The sequence below is a fragment of the Rattus norvegicus genome, chromosome 2 (genome assembly GCF_021556685.1).
Source record: "Rattus norvegicus strain SHRSP/BbbUtx chromosome 2, alternate assembly SHRSP_T2T, whole genome shotgun sequence".
In the NCBI taxonomy this organism is placed as follows: Eukaryota; Metazoa; Chordata; class Mammalia; order Rodentia; family Muridae; genus Rattus; species Rattus norvegicus.
Genome location: NC_141535.1, coordinates 40,004,227 through 40,028,608, shown reverse-complemented (window position 1 = coordinate 40,028,608; position 24,382 = coordinate 40,004,227). Strand labels below are relative to the sequence as shown.

Sequence of the window (24,382 nt, the reverse complement as noted above, 5' to 3'; positions counted from 1 at the left end):
AGTTCCCGTGAAGTTTACAGCTAGTTAAATGTTTATTAGTAAACCTATAATTGCAATAATACATTCTATAATGATTTTGTACAAAATACCATTCAAGTTTTTTTCTTTGTAGCTCTTGGACTTCTTGGATCAGCACCCCATTTCATTTACTCCTCTGATTCAGAGGTCACTGGAATTCTCTGTAAGCTATGTTTTTACTGAAGTCGGTGAAGGCGTTACATTTGAGCGGTTCATTGTCCAGTGCATGAATCTTATTAAAATGATTGTCAAAAATTATGCTTATAAGCCATCCAAAAATTTTGAAGGTAATACGCCACTGATTTTTTAAAAATTTTAATCCAAGTGTGATGTAATTACTATTTTGATATAATTTTCTTGAAATTTATTTTAGTCTGAAAAATAAACTTGCTGGTATGTGGAATGAGAAACAGTTTACAATTTAGTTTGTGGACACTGGCTTTTAAAGAGCTGAATCGTTTGTATTTACTGAGCTGTCTGTAGCACAGTCGATGATTTGGAAGTTACACAGTTTAAGAACTACAGTCCACAGCAGCTACTACAGCTCCTGTTGTTCTTAGTATTATTTAAGGAATAAAAGTTTTCTCTCGGGCTGGGGATTTAGCTCAGTGGTAGAGCGCTTACCTAGGAAGCGCAAGGCCCTGGGTTCTGTCCCCAGCTCCGGAAAAAAAAAAAAAAAAGAAAAAGAAAAAAAAAAGTTTTCTCTCATTTCTTATGAAGATGAGTTGTAGACAAGGCTGAATTGTATGCTGTGTGTCTTAGTTAAGGTTTTATTGCTGAGAACAGACACCATGGTCACAGTATGTTTTATAAAGGACATTTAATTGGGGCTGGCTTACAGGTTCACAGGTTCAGTCCATTATCATCAAGGCAGGAGCGTGGCAGCATCCAGGCAGGCCTGGTGCAGGAGGAGCTCAGAGTTTTATATCTTCATCTGAAGGAAGCCAGGAACAGACTGAGCATCCTCAGGCAGTTAAGAGGAGGGTCTCCAAGCCCACCCCCACAGTGACACACTTCCTCCAACAAGGCCACACCTTCTAATAGTGCCACTCCCTGGGCCAAGCATATGCAGACCATTGCACTTTGTTATTTGATATGCTTTCCTATTAGGTGTGAAGACCAGGGAGGAAATCTTGTCAGAAGGGAAGGAGAGAGGAAAGAAGAGATAGTTGGGAAGGACAGCAGTGTGTATAAGCTATAGTGGTTAAGACAGAGCTGGACTGATGTATTACAGACAAGGGAAGGGTGTTCATAAAATGTGTTCATAATAAATACGGAGACATTCATACTCAAGTATGTCTTTTCCTCTGAAAGTGTATTTTTCATTTCAGTTATATGATGTCTCAGAGAGAATGTCTGTACTGTTAACTGGGGAATTTTATTTTTCCAGATAGCAGCCCTGAAACACTTGAAGCCCATAAGATTAAGATGGCATTCTTCACATATCCCACATTGACAGAGATATGTCGACGATTAGTCTCTCATTACTTTTTATTAACTGAAGAAGAACTGACTATGTGGGAGGAAGATCCAGAAGGCTTTAGTAAGAATTAGTTTTTCAATTTTCGTGTGACTTGTCTCTTTCATAAACAAATATGTGTTTGAATGATAGGGACAAAACATATTTTTAATGTAGCATTTCTGATCTTGGCTCCCCCCACCTCTCTCTCTCTGTGGTCTGTCTCTGTCTGTCTGGTCATGTATGTCTCCACCCCCACCCCCCAAGACAGGTGTCACTGTGTAACTCTGACTGTCCTGAAACTTACCATGTCGACCAGGCTGGCCTTGACTCTCAGAGCTCTACCTGCCTCTGTTCCCGAGTACCTGTGCCACTGCCCCCAGCTCTGCCTGTGGCGGTTCAGTGTAGTTTGGGGCTCCAGTGCTGCAGATGATTGCTGTGCACTTACCGCTCCCTCTCTTCCTCTCAACAGTGAGAAGTGGGACTAGGTTACTGATTCAGATGTGGTACATAGCTTGTTCTAGAAGGATATCTTTAAACTGTTTATCTGTCTTTTCCTGGGTGTGGTACACTCACTTTTAGTCAAAAGATTTGGGAGGCAGAGTAGTTGGATCTCTGATTTTGAAGCTGGCCGTTTATAGATGGGAGTTTTAGGACAGCTAAGGTTACACCAAGAAACTCTGTTTCGAAAAACACAAAAGCAAAGCAAAGTAAAACAAAACAAACAAAAAAAAAACAACCACTAAAAAAGCCCCCAAAAAATGGAAAAAAAAAAGCTAGCTGTCCTTATGTAGTTTAGAGTGAAAACAAAGTGAACTACTTATCTCTTACCAGGTCAGTTTCTAGTTTGCGGCTGTATATTAGTTTTTATGTGAAGACAGTTAATTTAGATTGAAATGGGGGCCTCACAAATACTAAGCATGTCTTCTACCCCAAGACCATTTTTTAATTAACTTTTATTCATTAGTGTGTATGTGTACACATGCCTGCACAATTAGAAATTCTTTTCTTCTACACTGAGGACTCAGGGACGGATCTCTGTTCCCAGCTTGGCAGTAAGCACCATTGCCCTCTGAACCATCTTGCATGTCCCAGAGAATTTTTTTTTTAATTGTTAAAGTGCTTCCTATTTACCTTTGTCTCATATTTCTTAACAGTTCTGCATTTTGTAGTTGATAGACAACTAGCGTAAGTCTGCCAAGATCCTTGTTACAGAAAAGAAACTTGTGTCTATTAAAATGCCTGTGTAGGGCTGCAGAGAGGGCTCACTGAATAAAGAGTTTACCACTGGGAGTATGGGAACCAGAACTTGGATCCCTAGGAACCATGAAAAAGCCACAGGGGCATCGTGGGACCTGTAGTTCCAGGGTCCAGGATGCAAAGACAGTGAATTAATTTCTAGTGCAAACTTGTTAAGGAGGCTAGCCTAAATACATTCTGGGCCATATATGGGAGACAGACATTAAAGAAAATACCTGATGTCAAGCAGCCTTGGCCTTCCAAACATGTTGCATTTCCATACACTTATGTACCCTTCATCAAATGAGCACACATAACATATTTGCATGTGTGTGTGTTACACACACACACACACACACACACACACACACACACACACACACACAAATACCTCCGTGTGAATCCACTTGACTGCATCAAGATTTGGGCAATTTTAGACTTTCTACCACTTTGGCTTAGATGGCCATGTATGGTTATACATGTTGCTTCAATATTTTAAGATGGCTTTAAACTTTTGAGGACATTTATCTTCTCTGTATTCAAGAGGTATTTTAAGCTATCTAGAAAATAGAACATTACATTATCCAGAGCATCTTTTTTTTCTAACTAGAATCTTACTTTTAAAAATGTAGTATATATAATTTCATAGTGTGTGGTCAACTTTGAACATCCTTAGGGCTTTGTTTGCTTTTTGCTTTTGGAAGGGGGTTAGTCCTAAAATACTTTACTTGGACTTTGAATATACAGAGAAAATTTATGCGAAGTATGACAAGTTTTAAGTTGAGAATCATGACTGCAAGCATTAAAATGATTCTCAGGGTTGTAATAATACCATTTTCTGTATTATTATGCAATCCAGAAATACAGGAAGTTTGAGCTTTCTATCACTTTCTAGATCTCCCTCCCCAATCCCCCCCCCCCAATTTTTTATTTGTAGGAAGGCAAGAGTGCTCATATGGAACTTAATGAGCAGTCCATAGAGGTTGTGAGTACACATGTGATTTGTAGCTGGAGGAAAGGACTCTATGCAGCCTGCTCTGTTCTCGGGTGTGTCCAGTGCTAGGCCTTAGACAATCCAGATCAGTGCTGTGTTTGGAGCATTGCTGTGCTCTTTCTGCAGAGCCTCACTTGTCATTTTTTGATTGCAGCAGTGGAAGAAACGGGAGGAGACTCTTGGAAATACAGTTTGAGGGTAAGGATCAGTGGGGAAGAGAGGCCAATGGGGAGGCACTCCAGCATGATTGGAGGTCCACACTTTGAGTTAGACAGTTAACCGCTTATAATTACAGAAATTTTATGGAGAAAGTTAATCAATTTATGGACTTTAGTCTGAAGTTTTCTTTTTAATAAGATGGGGATAGTAGACTTTTTTGTTGTTAATCAACTTATTTGCGTCGTTGTATAAATAGAAAATATTTAAATGAAATATGCCACTTTTGTATTAGAATGATTTTCTCGATGAAGTTATTTTTGATACCTTATTGTTTTGCTTGTTTGTTTATTTGTTTTGATGTTTTGAGACGGTTCCTGTGCATAGCTCTGGCTGTCCTGGAACTCACTCTGTAGACCAGGCTGGGAACTTACAGAGATCTGCCTGCCTCTGCCTCCCAAGGCCTGGGATCAAAGGCGTGTGCCACCACTACCCAGCTTGATACCTTATTTTTTTAAATAAAGTATTTTTTATTTTCTCACAGTTTTCTATACTAATATAGTAATAGGCTCTATTACTCTTATCACTTAGTATGATTTTCAGACATCAGCCTATTGCTTTCAGTTGTAGGATACTTTTAAAACATATTTACTGATAAGGTAAAATTATTGTATCTTAAATATTTGTAAAATGAGCTTATTGAGCTGTTATTTGCTAATACTTTTGTACATAATTTGCTAAATTTTTATGGGTTGTGTTTTTGGTGAGGGTGCAGTAGAATGACTGACTGGGTTTCACAGTATAAATAGGTTAGCCTTGAACTTGAAGAGTTATGCCTGTTTCTCTCTCCCAAGTGCTCGGACTAAAGACATGTGCCACCACATACATGGCTGATTTTGTTTATTTTATTTGTGTGTGTGTTTTTTTTATTTTAAATAGTTTATTTGTTCGGAGACAAAGTTTTACTATATAGTCCTTTCTGGTCTGAAACTCATTATGTAATGTAGACCAGGCTGCCTTTGTTCACAGAGCTTTCTACCTCTGCCTCCCAAGTGCTAGCATGCTCAGCTTGATTGATTGATGTTTTTTTTTGAGGTATAGTTTCTCTGTGTAGCTGTGTCTGTTGTGGAAATTACTATGTAGACCATGCTGGCCTGGAGCTCCTAGAGATTCCACTTGCTTTTGCTTCTCAAGTGCTAGGAATAAAAGTGTACACTACCACTGCCTGACCATGATTTATTTTTATTTTAAATTGTGTGTCTGTCCATTCAGAAGAGGCTGTTGGATCCCTAGGGTGGGTATGACCGGAGGACAGTGTTGGATCCCCTGGGCCTAGAAACATAAGCAGTTATAAGCTGCTTGGCAGTTATGACTTTTAAAACAACTTTAAGAAAATGTATGTGTAGGTTTTGCCTGCATGTATTTGGTACATTTCATGTGTGCCAGGTACCAAGGGGGCCAGAAGGTGCTGCTGGGTCTCCTGGAACTGGCCCTACAGAGGGTCGACATCTGCCTTCCGGTGGTGGGAATCAGACCTGGGTCCTTTAGAAAAGCTGGTAGCGCTCTTGACCGCTGAGCTGTCTCTCAGGCGCAGGCCTCCCTCTGTGCTTCTTTGTTGTTGTTTTTGCTGTTTACTTATTTACTGTTTCAAGCTTTATTTTAGTAGCAACTTATTTACTTTATTTATTGTTTTTTTTAAAGATTTATTTATTCATTTCATAAATATATAGGTACACTCTTGCTATATTCAGACACACCAGAAGAGGGCATCAGATCCTATTACAGATGGTTTTGAGTCACAGTGTGGTTGCTGGGAATTGAACTCAGGACCTCTGGAAGAGCAGCCAGTGCTCTTAACTGCTGAGCCATCTCTCTAGGCCTTTTACTTATTTTTTAAGATTTATTTATTTTATGTATGTGAGTGTTTTGCCTGCATTGTATGCAAACTATGTGTGCTTAGTGTCCAGTAGTTTTATGGGTATTAGATCTTCAGGAACTGCAGTTAGAGTTGTTTCTGAGTTATGTGGTTGTTGGAATTGAACTTGGGTCTTCCACAAGAGCAAGTACCCTTAATCACCGAGCTGTCGCTGCAGTTTATGCATCAATGCTTTTAAGAATGTAGATAAGGCTGAAGAGGTGGATCCCAGGTTAGGAGCACTTGTTCCTCTTGTAGATGACCTGGTTCAGTTCTCACTATTTCCACAAGGACTCAAAACCATCCTTAACTCCAGTTCCAGCCAATTCCTTTTGTTCCATGGATACCAGACATATGGTTCATTTGTTTTTCATTTTTTTTTCAATATTTTAAATGGGTGTCATTTCTTTCTTTCTTTTTTTTTTTTAATTTTTTATTAGATGTATTTCCTTACTTACATTTCAAATGTTGTACCCCTTCCCGGTTTCCTGTCCATGAGCCCCCATCTCCTCCCTTCCCCCTCTCCCTCCCCCATACAGATATTCCTACATCTCCCCCCCCCCCCCCCATATTCCCCTGCACTGGGGGTCCAACCTTGGCAGGACAAGGGCTTCCCCTTCCATTGGTGCCCGAATGAGGCTATTCTTTGCTACATATGCAGTTGGAACCCAGGGTCAGTCCATATACAGTCTTTGGGTAGTGGTCTAGTCCCTGGAAGCTCTGGTTGGTTGGCATTGTTGTTTTTATGGGGTTGCAAACTCCTTCAACTCTTTCAATCCTTCCTCTAATTCCCCCCAAGGGGTCCTGTTCTCAGTTCAGTAGTTTGCTGCTAGCATTGACCTCTGTATTGGACATCCTCTGAATGTGTCTCTCAGGAGAGATCTATATCCAGTCCCTTTCCGCGTGCATTTTTTAGCTTCATCAATCTTATCTAGTTTTGGTGGCTGTATATATATATGGGCCACATGTGGGGCAGGCTCTGAATGGCTGTTCCCTGAGACGCTGCTCTAAACTTTTGCTTCCATATCCCCTCCTATGAATATTTTTTTCCCCTTTTAAGAAGGAGTGGGAGCATCTGCATTTTGGTCATCCTTCTTCTGGAGCTTCATGTAGTCTGTGGATTGCATCTTGGGTAATTTGAGCTTTTGGGTTAATATCCACTTATCAGTGTGTGCATACCATGTGTGTTTTTCTGTGATTGGGTTACCTCACTCATGATGATATTTTCTACTTCATTCCGTTTGTCTATGAATTTCATGAAGTCATTTGTTTTTGATAGCTGAGTAGTACTCCATTGTGTAGATGTACCACATTTTTTGAATCCATTCCTCTGTTGAAGGGCATTTGGGTTCTTTCCAGCTTCTGGCTATTATAAATGAGGCTGCTATGAACATAGTGGAGCATGTGTCTTTGTTGTATGTTGGGTCATCTTTTGGGTATATGTCCGAGAGGTATAGCTGGGTCCTCAGGTAGTGGAATGTCCAATTTTCTGAGGAACCTCCAGACTGATTTCCAGAATGGTTGTACCAGTCTGCAATCCCACCAACAATGGAGGAGTGTTCCTCTTTCTCCACATCCTTGCCAGCATCTGCTGTCCCCTGAGTTTTTGATCTTAGCTATTCTGACTGATGTGAGGTGAAATCTCAGGGTTGTTTTGATTTGCATTTCCCTGATGACTAAAGATGTTGAACATTTCTTTAAGTGCCTTTTGGCCATTCTATAATCCTTGGCTGAGAATGTTGTGTGTAGCTCTGTAGCCCATTTTTTAATTGGGTTATTTGGTTCTGTGGAGTCTAACTTATTGAGTTCTTTGTATATTTTGAGTATTAGCCCTCTATTAAATGTAGAATTGGTAAAGATCTTTTCCCAATTTGTTGGTTGCTGTTTTGTCCTAATGACAGTGTCTTTTGCCTTACAGAAGCTTTGCAGTTTTATGAGGTCCCGTTTGTCGATTCTTGATCTTAGAGCATAAGCCATTGGTGTTTTGTTCAGGAAATTTTCCCCAGTGCCCATGTGTTTGAGATTCTTCCCCACTTTTTCTTCTATTAGTTTGAGTATATCTGCTTTGATGTGGAGGTCCTTGATCCACTTGGACTTAAGCTTTGTACATGGTGATAAGCATGGATCGATTTGCATTCTTCTACATGCTGACCTCCAGTTGAACCAATACCATTTGTTGAAAATGCTATCTTTCTTCCATTGGATGGTTTTAGCTCCTTTGTGGAATATTAAGTTACCATAGGTGTGTGGGTTCATTTCTGGGTCTTCAATTCTGTTCCACCGATCTATCTGCCTGTCTCTGTACCAATACTATATAGTTTTTATGTCTATTGCTCTGTAATACTGCATAAAGTCAGGGATGGTGATTCCCCCAGAAGTTCTTTTATTGTTGAGTATAGTTTTAGCTATCCTGGATTTTTTGTTATTCCAAATGAATTTGCAAATTGCTCTATCTCTATAAAGAATTGAGTAGGAATTTTGATGGGGATTGCATTGAATCTGTAGATTGCTTTTGGCAAAATGTCAATCTTTACTATATTAATCCTGCCAATCCATGAGCATGGAAGATCTTTCCATCTTCTGAAATCTTCCTCAATTTCTTTCTTCAGGTACTTGAAGTTCTTGTCATACAGATCTTTCACTTCCTTGGTTAAAGTCACACCGAGGTATTTTATAGTATTTGGGACTATTGCGAAGGGTGTGGTTTCCCTAATTTCTTTCTCAGCCTGTTTATCCTTTGAGTAGAGGAAGGCTACTGATTCGTTTGAGTTAATTTTATACCCCAGCACTTTGCTGAAGTTGTTTATCAGGGTAAGTAGTTCTCTGGTGGAACTTTTGGGGTCACTTAAATACACTATCATATCATCTGCAAATAATATGATATTTTGATTTCTTCCCTTCCAATTTGTATCCCTTTGACCTCCTTTTGCTGACTGATTGCTCTGGCTAGGACTTCGAGTACTATATTGAATAAGTAGGGAGAGAGTGGGCAGTCTTGTCTAGTCCCTGATTTTAGTGGGATTCCTTCAAGTTTCTCTCCATTTTAGTTTGATGTTAGCTACTGGTTTGCTGTATATTGCTTTTACTATGTTTAGATATGGACTTTAAATTCCTGATCTTTCCAGAATTTTTATCATGAAGGGGTGTTGAATTTTGTCAAGTGCTTTCTCAGCATCTAATCAAATGATTATGTGGTTCTTATGTTTGAGTTTGTTTATATAGTGGATTTCATTTATGGATTTTCGTATATTGAACCATCCCTGCATTCCTGGGATGAAACCTACTTGATCATGATGGGTGATCGTTTTGCTGTGTTCTTGGATTCGGTTTGCAAGAATTTTATTATTTTTGCATCAATATTCATAGGGGAAATTGGTCTGAGGTTCTTTTTCTTTGTTGGGTCTTTGTGTGGTTTAGGTATAAGAGTAATTGTGGCTTCATAGAAGGAATTCGGGAGTGATCCATCTGTTTCAATTTTGTGGAATAGTTTGGACAGTATTGGTATTAGGTCTTCTATGATGGTCTGATAGAATTCTGCACTAAATCCATCTGGTCCTGGGTTCTTTTTGGTTGGGAGACTTTTAATGACTGCTTATATTTCTTTAGAAGTTATGGTGTCTTTTAGATGGTTTATTTGTATCTGATTTAAATTTGGTACCTGGTACCTGTCTAGAAAATTGTTCATTTCCTCCAGATTTTCCAGTTTTGTTGAATATAGGTTTTTGTAGTAGGATCTGATGATTTTTTAAATTTCTTCAGATTCTGTTGTTATGTCTCCCTTTTCATTTCTGATTTTATTAATTTGGATACAGTCTCTGTGTCCTCTCGTTAGTCTGGCTAAGGGTTTATCTATCCTGTTGATTTTCTGAAAGAACGGACTCCTCATTTTGTTGATTCTTTCTATGGTCCTTTTCCTTTCTACTTGGTTGATTTCAGCCCTGAGTTTGATTATTTCCTGCCTTCTACTCCTGCTGGGTTTATTTATTACTTTTTCTTCTAGAGCTTAGGTGTGCTGTCAAGCTGCTGACATATGCTCTCTTCTGTTTCTTTTTGTAGGCACTCAGAGCTATGAGTTTTCCTCTTAGCACAGCTTTCAGTGTGTCCCATAAGTTTGGGTATGTTGTACCTTCATTTTCATCAAATTCTTAGAAGTCTTTAATTTCTTTTTTTTTTTTTTTTTTCTTTCTTTTTTTCGGAGCTGGGGACTGAACCCAGGGCCTTGCGCTTGCTAGGCAAGCGCTCTACCACTGAGCTAAATCCCCAACCCCAGTCTTTAATTTCTTACTTTATTTCTTCCTTGACCAAGTTGTCATTGCGTAGAGCACTATTCAACTTCCATGTATACGTGGGCTTTCTGTCATTATTGTTGTTATTGAAGACCATTTTCAGTGCATGGTGATCTGAGAGGATGCATGGGATTATTTCTATCTTCCTGTATCTGTTGAGGCCTGTTTTGTGACCGATTATATGGTCAATTTTGGAGAAGGTTTCATGAGGTGCTGAGAAGAAAGTATATCCTTTTTATTTAGGATGGAATGTTCTATAGATATCTGTTAAATCCTTTTGGTTCATAATTTCTGTTAGTTTCTCTGTGTCTCTGTTTAATTTCTGTTTCCATGATCTGTCCATTGATGAGAGTGAGGTGTTGAAGTCTCCTACTATTATCCTGTGAGGTGCAATGTGTGTTTTGAGCTTTAGTAAGGTTTCTTTTATGTATGTAGGTGCCCTTGCATTTGGGGCATAGATATTTAGGATTGAGAGTTTATCTTGGTTGATTTTTCCTTTGATGAGTATGTAGTGTCCTTCTTCATCTTTTTTTTTTTTTTTTTTTTATTTATTTATTTTTTTTTATTAACTTGAGTATTTCTTATATACATTTCGAGTGTTATTCCCTTTCCCGGTTTCCGGGCAAACATCCCCCTCCCCCCTCCCCTTCCTTATGGGTGTTCCCCTCCCAACCCTCCCACCATTGCCGCCCTCCCCCCATAGACTAGTTCACTGGGGGTTCAGTCTTAGCAGGACCCAGGGCTTCCCCTTCCACTGGTGCTCTTACTAGTATATTCATTGCTACCTATGGGGTCAGAGTCCAGGGTCAGTCCATGTATAGTCTTTAGGTAGTGGCTTAGTCCCTGGAGGCTCTGGTTGCTTGGCATTGTTGTACTTTTGGGGTCTCGAGCCCCTTCAAGCTCTTCCAGTTCTTTCTCTGATTCCTTCAATAGGGGACCTATTCTCAGTTCAGTGGTTTGCTGCTGGCATTCGCCTCTGTATTTGCTGTATTCTGGCTGTGTCTCTCAGGAGCGATCTACATCCGGCTCCTGTCGGTCTGCACTTCTTAGCTTCATCCATCTAGTCCAATTGGGTGGCTGTATATGTATGGGCCAAATGTGGGACAGGCTCTGAATGGGTGTTCCTTCAGTCTCTGTTTTAATCTTTGCCTCTCCCTTCCCTGCCAAGGGTATTCTTTTTCCTCATTTAAAGAAGGAGTGAAGCATTCACATTTTGATCATCCGTCTTGAGTTTCGTTTGTTCTAGGGATCTAGGGTAATTCAAGCATTTGGGCTAATAGCCACTTATCAATGAGTGCATACCATGTATGTCTTTCTGTGATTGGGTTAGTTCACTCAGGATGATATTTTCCAGTTCCAACCATTTGCCTACGAATTTCATAAACTCGTTGTTTTTGATAGCTGAGTAATATTCCATTGTGTAGATGTACCACATTTTCTGTATCCATTCCTCTGTTGAAGGGCATCTGGGTTCTTTCCATTTTCTGGCTATTATAAATAAGGCTGCAATGAACATAGTGGAGCACGTGTCTCTTTTATATGTTGAGGCATCTTTTGGGTATATGCCCAAGAGAGGTATAGCTGGATCCTCAGGCAGTTCAATGTCCAATTTTCTGAGGAACCTCCAGACTGATTTCCAGAATGGTTTTACCAGTCTGCAATCCCACCAACAATGGAGGAGTGTTCCTCTTTCTCCACATCCTCGCCAGCATCTGCTGTCACCTGAGTTTTTGATCTTAGCCAATCGCACTGGTGTGAGGTGAAATCTCAGGGTTGTTTTGATTTGCATTTCCCTTATGACTAAAGATGTTGAACATTTCTTTAGGTGTTTCTCAGCCATTCGGCATTCCTCAGCTGTGAATTCTTTGTTTAGCTCTGAACCCCATTTTTTAATAGGGTTATTTGTTTCCCTGCGGTCTAACTTCTTGAGTTCTTTGTATATTTTGGATATAAGGCCTCTATCTGTTGTAGGGTTGGTAAAGATCTTTTCCCAATCTGTTGGTTGCCGTTTTGTCCTAACCACAGTGTCCTTTGCCTTACAGAAGCTTTGCAGTTTTATGAGATCCCATTTGTCAATTCTTGATCTTAGAGCATAAGCCATTGGTGTTTTGTTCAGGAAATTTTTTCCAGTGCCTATGTGTTCCAGATGCTTCCCTAGTTTTTCTTCTATTAGTTTGAGTGTGTCTGGTTTGATGTGGAGGTCCTTGATCCACTTGGACTTAAGCTTTGTACAGGGTAATAAGCATGGATCGATCTGCATTCTTCTACATGTTGACCTCCAGTTGAACCAGCACCATTTGCTGAAAATGCTATCTTTTTTCCAATGGATGGTTTTGGCTCCTTTGTCAAAAATCAAGTGACCATAGGTGTGTGGGTTCATTTCTGGGTCTTCAATTCTATTCCATTGGTCTATCTGTCTGTCTCTGTACCAATACCATGCAGTTTTTATCACTATTGCTCTGTAATACTGCTTGAGTTCAGGGATAGTGATTCCCCCTGAAGTCCTTTTATTGTTGAGGATAGTTTTAGCTATCCTGGGTTTTTTGTTATTCCAGATGAATTTGCAGATTGTTCTGTCTAACTCTTTGAAGAATTGGATTGGTATTTTGATGGGGATTGCATTGAATCTGTAGATCGCTTTTGGTAAAATGGCCATTTTTACTATATTAATCCTGCCAATCCATGAGCATGGGAGATCTTTCCATCTTCTGAGGTCTTCTTCAATTTCTTTCTTCAGTGTCTTGATGTTCTTATTGTACAGATCTTTTACTTGCTTGGTTAAAGTCACACCGAGGTACTTTATATTATTTGGGTCTATTATGAAGGGTGTCGTTTCCCTAATTTCTTTCTCGGCTTGTTTCTCTTTTGTATAGAGGAAGGCAACTGATTTATTTGAGTTAATTTTATACCCAGCCACTTTGCTGAAGTTGTTTATCAGCTTTAGTAGTTCTCTGGTGGAACTTTTGGGATCACTTAAATATACTATCATATCATCTGCAAATAGTGATATTTTGACCTCTTCTTTTCCGATCTGTATCCCTTTGATCTCCTTTTGTTGTCTGATTGCTCTGGCTAGAACTTCAAGAACTATATTGAATAAGTAGGGAGAGAGTGGGCAGCCTTGTCTAGTCCCTGATTTTAGTGGGATTGCTTCAAGTTTCTCTCCATTTAGTTTAATGTTAGCAACTGGTTTGCTGTATATGGCTTTTACTATGTTTAGGTATGGGCCTTGAATTCCTATTCTTTCCAGGACTTTTATCATGAAGGGGTGTTGAATTTTGTCAAATGCTTTCTCAGCATCTAATGAAATGATCATGTGGTTCTGTTCTTTCAGTTTGTTTATATAATGGATCACGTTGATGGTTTTCCGTATATTAAACCATCCCTGCATGCCTGGGATGAAGCCTACTTGATCATGGTGGATGATTGTTTTGATGTGCTCTTGAATTCGGTTTGCCAGAATTTTATTGAGTATTTTTGCGTCGATATTCATAAGGGAAATTGGTCTGAAGTTCTCTTTCTTTGTTGTGTCTTTGTGTGGTTTAGGTATAAGAGTAATTGTAGCTTCGTAGAAGGAATTTGGTAGGGCTCCATCTGTTTCAATTTTGTGGAATAGTTTGGATAATATTGGTATGAGGTCTTCTATGAAGGTTTGATAGAATTCTGCACTAAACCCATCTGGACCTGGGCTCTTTTTGGTTGGGAGACCTTTAATGACTGCTTCTATTTCCTTAGGAGTTATGGGGTTGTTTAACTGGTTTATCTGTTCCTGATTTAACTTTGATACCTGGTATCTGTCTAGGAAATTGTCCATTTCCTGAAGATTTTCAAATTTTGTTGAATATAGGTTTTTATAGTAAGATCTGATGATTTTTTGAATTTCCTCTGAATCTGTAGTTATGTCTCCCTTTTCATTTCTGATTTTGTTAATTTGGACGCACTCTCTGTGTCCTCTCGTTAGTCTGGCTAAGGGTTTATCTATCTTGTTGATTTTCTCAAAGAACCAACTTTTGGTCCTGTTGATTCTTTCTATGGCCCTTTTTGTTTCTACTTGGTTGATTTCAGCTCTGAGTTTGATTATTTCCTGCCTTCTACTCCTTCTGGGTGTATTTGTTTCTTTTTGTTCTAGAGCTTTTAGGTGTGCTGTCAAGCTGCTGACATATGCTCTTTCCTGTTTCTTTCTGCAGGCACTCAGCGCTATGAGTTTTCCTCTTAGCACAGCTTTCATTGTGTCCCATAAGTTTGAGTATGTTGTATCCTCATTTTCATTAAATTCTAAAAAGTTTTTAATTTCTTTCTTTATTTCTTCCTTGACCAGGTTATCATTGAGTAGAGCATTGTTCAATTTCCACGTATATGTGGGCATTCTTCCCTTATTGTTATTGAAGACCAGTTTTAGGCCGTGGTGGTCTGATAGCACGCATGGGATTATTTCTATCTTTTTGTACCTGTTGAGGCCCGTTTTTTGACCAATTATATGGTCAATTTTGGAGAAAGTACCATGAGGAGCTGAGAAGAAGGTATATCCTTTTGCTTTAGGATAGAATGTTCTATAAATATCCGTTAAGTCCATTTGGCTCATGACTTCTCTTAGTCTGTCGACATCACTGTTTAATTTCTGTTTCCATGATCTGTCCATTGATGAGAGTGGGGTGTTAAAATCTCCCACTATTATTGTGTGAGGTGCAATGTGTGTTTTGAGCTTTAGTAAGGTTTCTTTTATGTATGTAAGTGCCCTTGTATTTGGGGCATAGATATTTAGGATTGAGAGTTCATCTTGGTGGATCTTTCCTTTGATGAATATGAAGTGTCCTTCCTTATCTTTTTTGATGACTTTTAGTTGGAAATTGATTTTATTTGATATTAGAATGGCTACTCCAGCTTGCTTCTTCTGACCATTTGCTTGGAAAGTTGTTTTCCAGCCTTTCACTCTGAGGCAGTGTCTGTCTTTGTCTCTGAGGTGTGTTTCCTGTAGGCAGCAGAATGCAGGGTCCTCGTTGCGTATCCAGTTTGTTAATCTATGTCTTTTTATTGGGGAGTTGAGGCCATTGATATTGAGAGATATTAAGGAATAGTGATTATTGCTTCCCGTTATATTCATATTTGGATGTAAGGTTATGTTTGTGTGCTTTCATTCTCTTTGTTTTGTTGCCAAGACGATTAGTTTCTTGCTTCTTCTAGGGTATAGCTTGCCTCCTTATGTTGGGCTTTACCATTTATTATCCTTTGTAGTGCTGGATTTGTAGAAAGATATTGTGTAAATTTGGTTTTGTCATGGAATATCTTGGTTTCTCCATCAATGTTAATTGAGAGTTTTGCTGGATACAGTAACCTGGGCTGGCATTTGTGCTCTCTTAGGGTCTGTATGACATCAGTCCAGGATCTTCTGGCCTTCATAGTTTCTGGCGAGAAGTCTGGTGTGATTCTGATAGGTCTCCCTTTATATGTTACTTGACCTTTTTCCCTTACTGCTTTTAATATTCTTTCTTTATTTTGTGCGTTTGGTGTTTTGACAATTATGTGACGGGAGGTGTTTCTTTTCTGGTCCAATCTATTTGGAGTTCTGTAGGCTTCTTGTATGCCTATGGGTATCTCTTTTTTTAGGTTAGGGAAGTTTTCTTCTATGATTTTGTTGAAGATATTTACTGGTCCTTTGAGCTGGGAGTCTTCACTCTCTTCTATACCTATTATCCTTAGGTTTGATCTTCTCATTGAGTCCTGGATTTCCTGTATGTTTTGGACCAGTAGCTTTTTCCGCTTTACATTATCTTTGACAGTTGAGTCAATGATTTCTATGGAATCTTCTGCTCCTGAGATTCTCTCTTCCATCTCTTGTATTCTGTTGGTGAAGCTTGTATCTACAGCTCCTTGTCTCTTCTTTTGGTTTTCTATATCCAGGGTTGTTTCCATGTGTTCTTTCTTGATTGCTTCTATTTCCATTTTTAATTCCTTCATCTGTTTGATTGTGTTTTCCTGGAATTCTTTCAGGGATTTTTGCCATTCCTCTTTGTAGGCTTCTACTTGTTTATTAATGATTTCCTGTGTTTCCCTAAGTGTGTTCATGTCTTTCTTGAAGTCCTCCAGCATCATGATCAAATATGATTTTGAAACTAGATCTTGCTTTTCTGGTGTGTTTGGATATTCCATGTTTGTTTTGGTGGGAGAATTGGGCTCCGATGATGGCATGCAGTCTTGGTTTCTGTTGCTTGGGTTCCTGGGCTTGCCTCTCGCCATCAGATTATCTCTAGTGTTACTTTGTTCTGCTATTTCTGACAGTGGGTAGACTGACCTATAAGCCTGTGTGTCAGGAGTGCTGTAGACCTGTTTTCCTCTCTTTCCGTCAGTTATGGGGACAGTGTCTTCTGCTTTCGGGCGTGTAGTTTTTCCTCTCTACAGGTCTTCAGCTGTTCCTGTGGGCCTGTGTCTTGAGTTCACCAGGCAGCTTTCTTGCAGCAGAAAATTTGGTCTTACCTGTGGTCCCGAGGCTCAGGTTCGCTCGTGGGGTGCTGCCCAGGGGCTCTGTGCAGCGGCAGCAACCAGGAAGATCTGTGCCGCCCCTTCCGGGAGCTTCAGTGCACCAGGGTTCCAGATGGTCTTTGGCTTTTTCCTCTGGCGTCCGAGATGTGTGTGCAGGGAGCAGTCTCTTCTGGTTTCCCAGGCTTGTCTGCCTCTCTGAAGGTTTAGCTCTCCCTCCCACGGGATTTGGGTGCAGAGAACTGTTTATCCGGTCTGTTTCTTTCAGGATCCGGCGGTGTCTCAGGCGCAGAAGTCCTGCCGCTCCTGGGCCCTCCCCCACGGGAGCCCAGAGGCCTTATACAGTTTCCTCTTGGGCCAGGGATGTGGGCAGGGGTGAGCAGTGTTGGTGGTCTCTTCTGCTCTGCAGCCTCAGGAGTGCCCACCTGACCAGGCGGTTGGGTCTCTCTCTCACCGGGTCTGGGAGCAGAGAGCTGCTGCGGGCCGGGATCCGCGGGTGTCTCTTCATCTTTTTTAATGACTTTTGGTTGAAAGTCAATTTTATTTGATATTAGAATGGTTACTCCAGCTTCTTTCTTTGGGCCATTTGCTTGAAACGTTGTTTTCCAGCCATTTACTCTGAGATAGTGTCTGTCTTTGTCTCTGAGGTGTGTTTCCTGCATGCAGCAAACTGCTAGGTCCTCATTATGTATCCAGTCTGTTAGTCTGTGCCTTTTTATTGGGGAATTGAGTCTGTTGATGTTGAGAGATATTAAAGAGCAGTAATTGTCGCTTCTTGTTATTTTCATTTTTAGGGGTGGAATTATGTTTGTTTGTCTCTCTTGATTTCATTGTAAGGAAATTATATTCTTGCTTTCTGTAAGGTGTTGTTTCTCTCCTTGTGTTAGAGTTCTATTATCCTTTGTAGCGCTGGATTTGTAGAAAGATATTGTGTAAATTTGGTTTTGTCACAGAATATCTTGGTTTCTCCATCTATGTTAATTGAGAGTTTTGTCTGATACAGTAACCTGGGCTGGCATTTGTGTTCTGTTAGGGTCTGTATGACATTTGTCCAGGATCTTCTGGTTTTCATAGTCTCTGGTGAGAAGTCTCGTGTAATTCTTACAGGTCTCCCTTTACATGTCACTTGACCTTTTCCCCTTACTGTTTTTAATATTCTTTCTTTGTTTTGTGCATTTGGTGTTTTAACTATTATGTGACGGGAGGAATTTCTCTTCTGATCCTATCTATTTGCAGTTCTGTAGGCTTCTTGTATGTTTATGGGCATCTCTTTCTTCAGGTTAGGGAAGTTTTCTTCTGTAATTTTGTGGAACATATTTACTGGCTCTTTAAGTTGGGAGTCTTTACTTTCTTCTATACCTATTATCCTTAGGTTTGATCTTCTCATTTTGCCCTGGATTCCTGTATGTTTTGGGCTAGGAGCTTTTTCCTTTTACATTATCTTTGACAGTTGTGTTGATGATTTCTATGGAATCTTCTGCTCCTGAGATTCTCTTTTCTTTCTCTTATATTCTGTTGGTGATGCTTGTATGTACGGCTCTTTGTCTTTTCCTTAGGTTTTTCTATATCCAGGGTTGTCTCCCTTTGTGCTGTCTTTATTGTTTCTATTTCCATTTTCAAATCCTTTACCTGTTTGTTTGTGTTTTCCTGTAATTCTTTCAGGGAATTTTGTGTTTCCTCTCTAAGGTCTTTTACTTGTTTACTCGTGTTTTCCTGCATTTCTTTAAGGGAGTTCTTTATGTCTTTGTTAAAATCCTCCATTATTATCAAAAAATATGATTTCAAATCCATATCTTGCTTTTCTGGTGTGTTTGGATATCCAGTATTTTCTTTGGTGGGAGAACTGGGCTCTGATGATGCCATGTAGTCTTGGTTTCTGTTGCTTAGCTTCCTGAGCTTGCCTCTACCCATTGGGTTGTCTCTGGTGTTTGCTTGTCTTGCTATTTCTGAGAGTGACCTGACCCTGCTGTAGGCCTCTGTGTCAGCACTGCTGTAGAACTGTTTTCCTGTTTCCTTTCAGCCTTTCCTGAGAACAGGTGCTCTGCTCTCAGCTGTGGTGGTGCTCCTGGAGACTGTCTTCCAGCTCTAGGTGCGGACAGGAATCAAAGGTTCCTGTTCCTGATTGCTTGTGCAGGTCCTTGCACCCATGGGCACAGTTGGCACTATGTGATTCCCTCTTGGGTCTCGACTGTGGGCAGAGGGTATTCTCCTCTGACTTCTCATTAGTATGCATACTTCTGAGGGTCCAGCTCTCTCCCCCAAACTCCCCCACGGGATTTGGGTGCAGAGAGATGTTTGGTCGGTTCAGTTAGGTCCTGGGAGCAGACCAGAACCACGGGTAACGGAGACTGTCTATTCCTATATCCCTGTGTCCAGAGGCACTGTGCCGTTTCCCCTTGGAGCAGGGATGTGGGCCGAGGTGTGCAGAGGTGGCAGTCTGTCCTGCAGTCTCAGGATGTCTGCACTCCTCGGTGGTCAGCTCCCTTCCCCACGGGATTTGGGTCATGGTTCATTTATATACCATGCAGGCAAACGTATATACATAAAATGAAAACAAACCTTTTTTTAAAAATCCAAATAACACATTCTTTATGCAGTTAAATAGTTCTTGTGACTGTGTTTCTTAAAAGCAATGCTATTTGTCATGGTGAATTGAGTTTGTGAACTGCAGTGGATAGTCATGTTATAAAAACACATTAATAAATATATCATGTCTGTCCTTAGATACTCAGTCATTTTACTTATATATAAATGAGTATGGCTACTTTTAAAGTACAGCAAATTAAAGATAGTTTGAATTTATAATTCCAAATGATCACAACAATGAGAAACGGAATTTGTCATGAATTAACGTCTTGCATTCCTTGGTGCTAGGGAGAGAAGCCAGGCTTCCTGTGTGGCCTGTTCAGTAAGCATGTGCCCCAGCCCTGTGCCCAGCTCAGTACTTTCGTTTTTTAAGAAATGAACAATTGGAAATACTTGATTTAGAATTTGAAGAATGAGTGTCTCATGTGACTTTTTTTTAAACTAGGAATTTGTTCTTTTTCTCCCCTTCTAGCCTTGCACTGAAGTATTATTTATAGATATATTCCACGAATATAATCAAACTCTTACTCCTGTACTTCTAGAAATGATGCAAACGCTTCAAGGTACGTTGTAGTTTGTGATGGTTTCGTCATTGTTGCTCAGTTAAAATAGCCTATGTGCCCCATTTCCTGGTGGTACCTGACTGTGTGACTTAGAGAAAGATGGCAGGCGCTCTTTCCTACAAGGATGGCCTTTGAATATGGTATTTCTTACTGTTGTAAACATAATAGCTCCAGAAGCCAAGTGACAGGTGTAGTACTTGGGGAAACTTACTCCAGAGTGTGCTGTGCAAAGTAGGTAGAAAAGCTCAAATTATTTGTTAGCCTTCGAGTTATAGCAGTAAAATAGAAAGGGCATAGATTTAAAAGGAGACAACAAAGCAGGCTTTAGATATTCATTGCACTTTATGGACAAAGTCAATTACTAAGTCATTTTGATTTGACTCTTGATGACAAAGCAAGTTTAGATATTTGATCAGTGTACTTTATACACAGTAGTCAGTTGCTAAATTAACAGATGTGACTGTCAGTTTCAGGATACATTGGAGAGCCTGGCTTAATTCATTCTTTACCTCAGTGCCTGGTGTGCTTCCTTGTTTGCTCATTGATTGCCTTGAGCAACTAAGTGAATGTGCTGGGAACAGGGAACTGATCAAGATTATCCCTAAGCTTTATTTACACCTTAATGACAGGAAAGCCATTACTTCATATATAGTGCTTGTGGAGTACTTTTAGATTAAAAAAAAAAAAAAGCCTTCAGAGAGAAAAGATCTTCAAGGACAGGAGGAGGGGAAGGTTCCTCAGACAAACCAGGCGAGACTCTTCGCTGGTGTGGAGGAGTCTGGGAGAACATCCTGGAGAAGGGCATGTTGGTAGAGCAGTGCAGAGCATGGATGACCAGCCAGTTGGGTTAAGACTTGAGTAGGTGGGGCTGTAAGGAAAACCGAGCCTAGGATCTCTGGGTAGAAAGAGGGTGTTGACCTTTCTTGTTCTTTCTGCCACGGGATAGAATAATCGTGTCCATTAATCGTGGTGGTCTTTAAAGGTCTGTCAGGCGAGTGCCTGAAGCACTCAGAGAAGGCAAACAGTAGGGTCCCAGTTCCCGTTTCCCTGGGTGAGAAACAGGAGACCAAGCCTTGGTTCCCAGCGTCCTGTGTCCCTAGATGCTGCTGAGAACAGCCTGAGGATTCCCACTTCTCCTCCATGTCTTGTGTTAGGCAGGAAAGGAGTGGCTAAGCCTAGGACAGGGTGGAATCCGGTTTGGTTCTGAGTGAGGGCCAAGAGTATGGAGAAGGCCTTCTTTGGGAGATTCAGGCACAGCTCTTCACAAGGAAGGCCTTCCTCTCCTGTGATCCTGGATGAAGGAGAAGGTCCTTGGTTGTCCAAGCTGCTTTATTTGATGGCCATTGTAAATGCATACACCTTACTCAGGGTCAATCAGAGGTTAAAGACCTTTTGTGGGAGGAATACCCAGGAAGGGAAGCTCATTGGCTAAACACTCAGGGCCTATCTAGATTCCTCCTTATCATAGAGAACTCTAGGTTTTTATGCTACTGAGACCAATTGTCATGGTCGTGACACCCAGAGCAGGTAGTTGGGCAAGGATCTGACATTCTCAGTTCTTCTGTCTGGTGGCATTGTCCACTTGCCCCCAAGGTCACTACTTTGTTTATTCTCAGGAGATTTAGTCACAATAGACAGTTAAATTTCTTTCTGGCAATTTCAGATTGCTAAACCTGATAATGCTTATACTACCTAGGCTTTGCTTTTTTGCACAATTCTCAGTCTAGCCTCGACTTAATTTTTTAACTACTGTAGCAACAAGCCAGACACTGCTTGAGTGATTTAGAAAGAGGAAACCTCATTTGAGAGAATATGCCCAGCAGACTGACCTGTGGGCAAGCCTGTAGTAAATATTATTGATTGGTGATTGCTGTGGGAGGGTCCAGCTCACTGAGCTTTGCCACTCTTGTGCTGTAAGTAAACAGACTAGAGTGAGCAGCATCCTCCATGGTCCCTGCTTCAGCTCCTGCGTCCAGGCTCCTGCTTTGACTCCCCAGGCTGACTTCCTTTGGCCATGGTGTTTTCTTACAGCAATAGAGTCCCTAAGACAACAGGCTACTTAGGTTACCTTCCCCTTGCATGCCATCTGTGCTTAAGTTTCCCAGTGACTTCCTAATTGAGTTTTCCTTCTGGTTCTGGATCAGTTTGCTTATTTTAGATTGTACTAACTCTATCTTATTGGTACATTAGGCTTAACTGTTCATATTTATGAGTAACAAAGTATCTTAAAAACATACTAGGTTTTTTCCTTTACATAGGTAAATTGTGTTTTACAACTGTGGTACCCTTTTGTTTGAGATAGCTCAAAACCCATTAAGCATTGAGGTGATGGGTGTATTAACTAGCTTGATTTAATTACTCTATATTGCTTGCATGTGTAATCTCTTTTTATACCTCATAAACTTATATAAATTATATATTTAAAATACAGGGTAACAACACTGCTTTTAAAAGTTGTTTTGCCCCAAAAGACAAGCACTACATGATCTTACTCATATGAAATAAGAAAATGTTGATCTCAGAAGTTGAGAGGAGAATGATAGCTTCAGAGGCTAGGGAGAAGGCTGCGTGGAGGGGGAGGGGAGAATGTGGTAAGTGGGTAAGTTCTTGTGTGCTATTGTACAATAAGGTAACTACTGAATAATAACATTTATATTTCAGACACTTAGGTTTTGATTGTTATGTTTAACTTGCCATAAATATTACACAGTGTATGAATATATCAAACTTACATGTTCAAGTATAAGTTTAATCAGTTAAAATTAACGTAAAATTTTTAAATTAGAGTTTTTTTTGGGTTTTTTTACTGATACTTTTTTTCTCTTTCTTTCTTTCTTTCTTTTCATTCATTCATTTATTTATTTATTTATTTTTATTTATTTATTTATTTATTTATTTTAGGTCCAACCAATGTAGAAGATATGAATGCACTGTTAATCAAAGATGCTGGTATGTTAGACTTAAGTGATTTAGAAGTGTGTATTTGCCTAACAGATAGAGGCTCTGTTTTGTGCTGTGAGAATTGGGATGTAAAAGTAGCTAAAATTAAGAATGGTCAGTTGAGGGGTTGGGGATTTAGCTCAGTGGTAGAGCACTTGCCTAGCAAGCTCAAGGCCCTGGGTTCGGTCCTCAGCTCCGGGGGTGGGGGGTGGTGATGGGGAGACAAAAAGAATTGTCAGTTGAAGGAGATAAGCCAATAATGCAGCTAATTCATCCACTGTATGGAATGGTTCATGCTAAAGCTGGTGTTCAAAAGAAGGAAGTTACGGATAGGGAAAGTTTCCTTCTTAAAGAGTTGTGACATCAGAATGCAAGGATGAGTAGGAGTCAGCTGTCCAAGGTGACGGTGTCAGAGGAAGGCTGCAGGAGGACTGACGGTAGCATTCAGGATGACATCAGCTAAGAGGAGCACGTACAGATACCTTGACTTCTTGTTTTAACTGCACAGTGACAAGCAGCTATAGTATTGTTGTACAAGTGAACTAGAGAAAAGTACAGTGAGGCCATGCCATAAAACATGGCTTCCATTTAGATTTGATACCATTTTTACAATATTTGAACTTTAACCTGTGTTAGATTGGATTTAGTTTACTGTTTAAAAATACTGAAGTGTGCTTGGGACAAACCGTGAATAAAATAATTAAATCAATATCTCTAAAATGTATTTAGAAACTTATGTATATTTTCCTGAATATATTTCATGCTTCAAAGTACTTTCAGATTTTTATATAAAGGCAATTATCTAAAGTTTAATTTTGTTCTTTTCTCAGTGTATAATGCTGTGGGATTAGCTGCTTTTGAGCTGTTTGACAGTGTTGATTTTGATCAGTGGTTTAAAACCCAACTTCTTCCAGAATTACAAGTTTCTCATAATAGGCAAGTAAAAATTTTGTGTGTATTACACATCCATTTTACTTTCTTAATTTTGAAATAAAAAACCCAACAACTTGATGATTTTGGTATGTGTTAACATGGCAAAGAATATGACTTACAAATATTATAACTGAAATATAAGCAAAAGAATTCTCTTTTATGTAACTTTATGTTAAATGTAAATCCTGAAAGAGATGCATGATCTGATATGAAATAGTTTGTAGGTGACCAGAGGCAGAACTTTTTAACACTTAGAATGTTTTTCCATGCTGCCCCCTGGGGGCTGTGGTGTATGAAGTAGCCTCTGACAGTGCTCACAGGAAGCTAGGCGAGCCTGTGAAGGGGTAAAACATACTCCCTGGAGATGTAGTTCCCCATAAGTCACGGAGACCACTTGACTTTATCTCACTGCCTTGGGTAGCACCTCCCTCACACGCTGTGCTTATTTAGTGTGCTGAGGAAATGAGTTTCAGATCATTTGAAGTTAAAGCCTGCAATATGTAAAATGTGCTCTGAGTATATGTTGAAGTGATAATATTTTGAGTAGGTTTGGATATATCAAAATATTAAAATATCAACATCTTTTTAAAAATGAAGATATTAAATTTATTAAGTGAAATATCTGGCTTGCTTTATGTTCTCTGTTCGTTTGCTGCTCTGGACCAGTGTTTCTTAAAGTTTAACGTACACTTGTTTGACTCACATGTTAAAGAAAAGCCTGGTCTAGTAAGGGCCATATATAGTGCCTTCACAGGCTGTGCTGTTGCTGTCCTTTCAGGCCTGGTCACTGTAAGCCTGAGTTGGCTGGATATGGCTGTC

At 39.9% G+C, this 24,382-nt stretch overlaps 1 protein-coding gene across 1 annotated transcript in view; it reads left to right on the top strand.

The window, feature by feature from the left end:
- Window positions 1-24,382, top strand: part of Ipo11 (importin 11) — a 178,681-nt gene that overhangs the window by 43,586 nt on the left and 110,713 nt on the right. Inside the window, 6 exon segments of the mRNA NM_001447235.1 lie at window positions 113-305; window positions 1,409-1,561; window positions 3,865-3,908; window positions 19,600-19,690; window positions 22,592-22,639; window positions 23,461-23,566. Coding sequence (NP_001434164.1) covers window positions 113-305; window positions 1,409-1,561; window positions 3,865-3,908; window positions 19,600-19,690; window positions 22,592-22,639; window positions 23,461-23,566 — 635 coding nt within the window.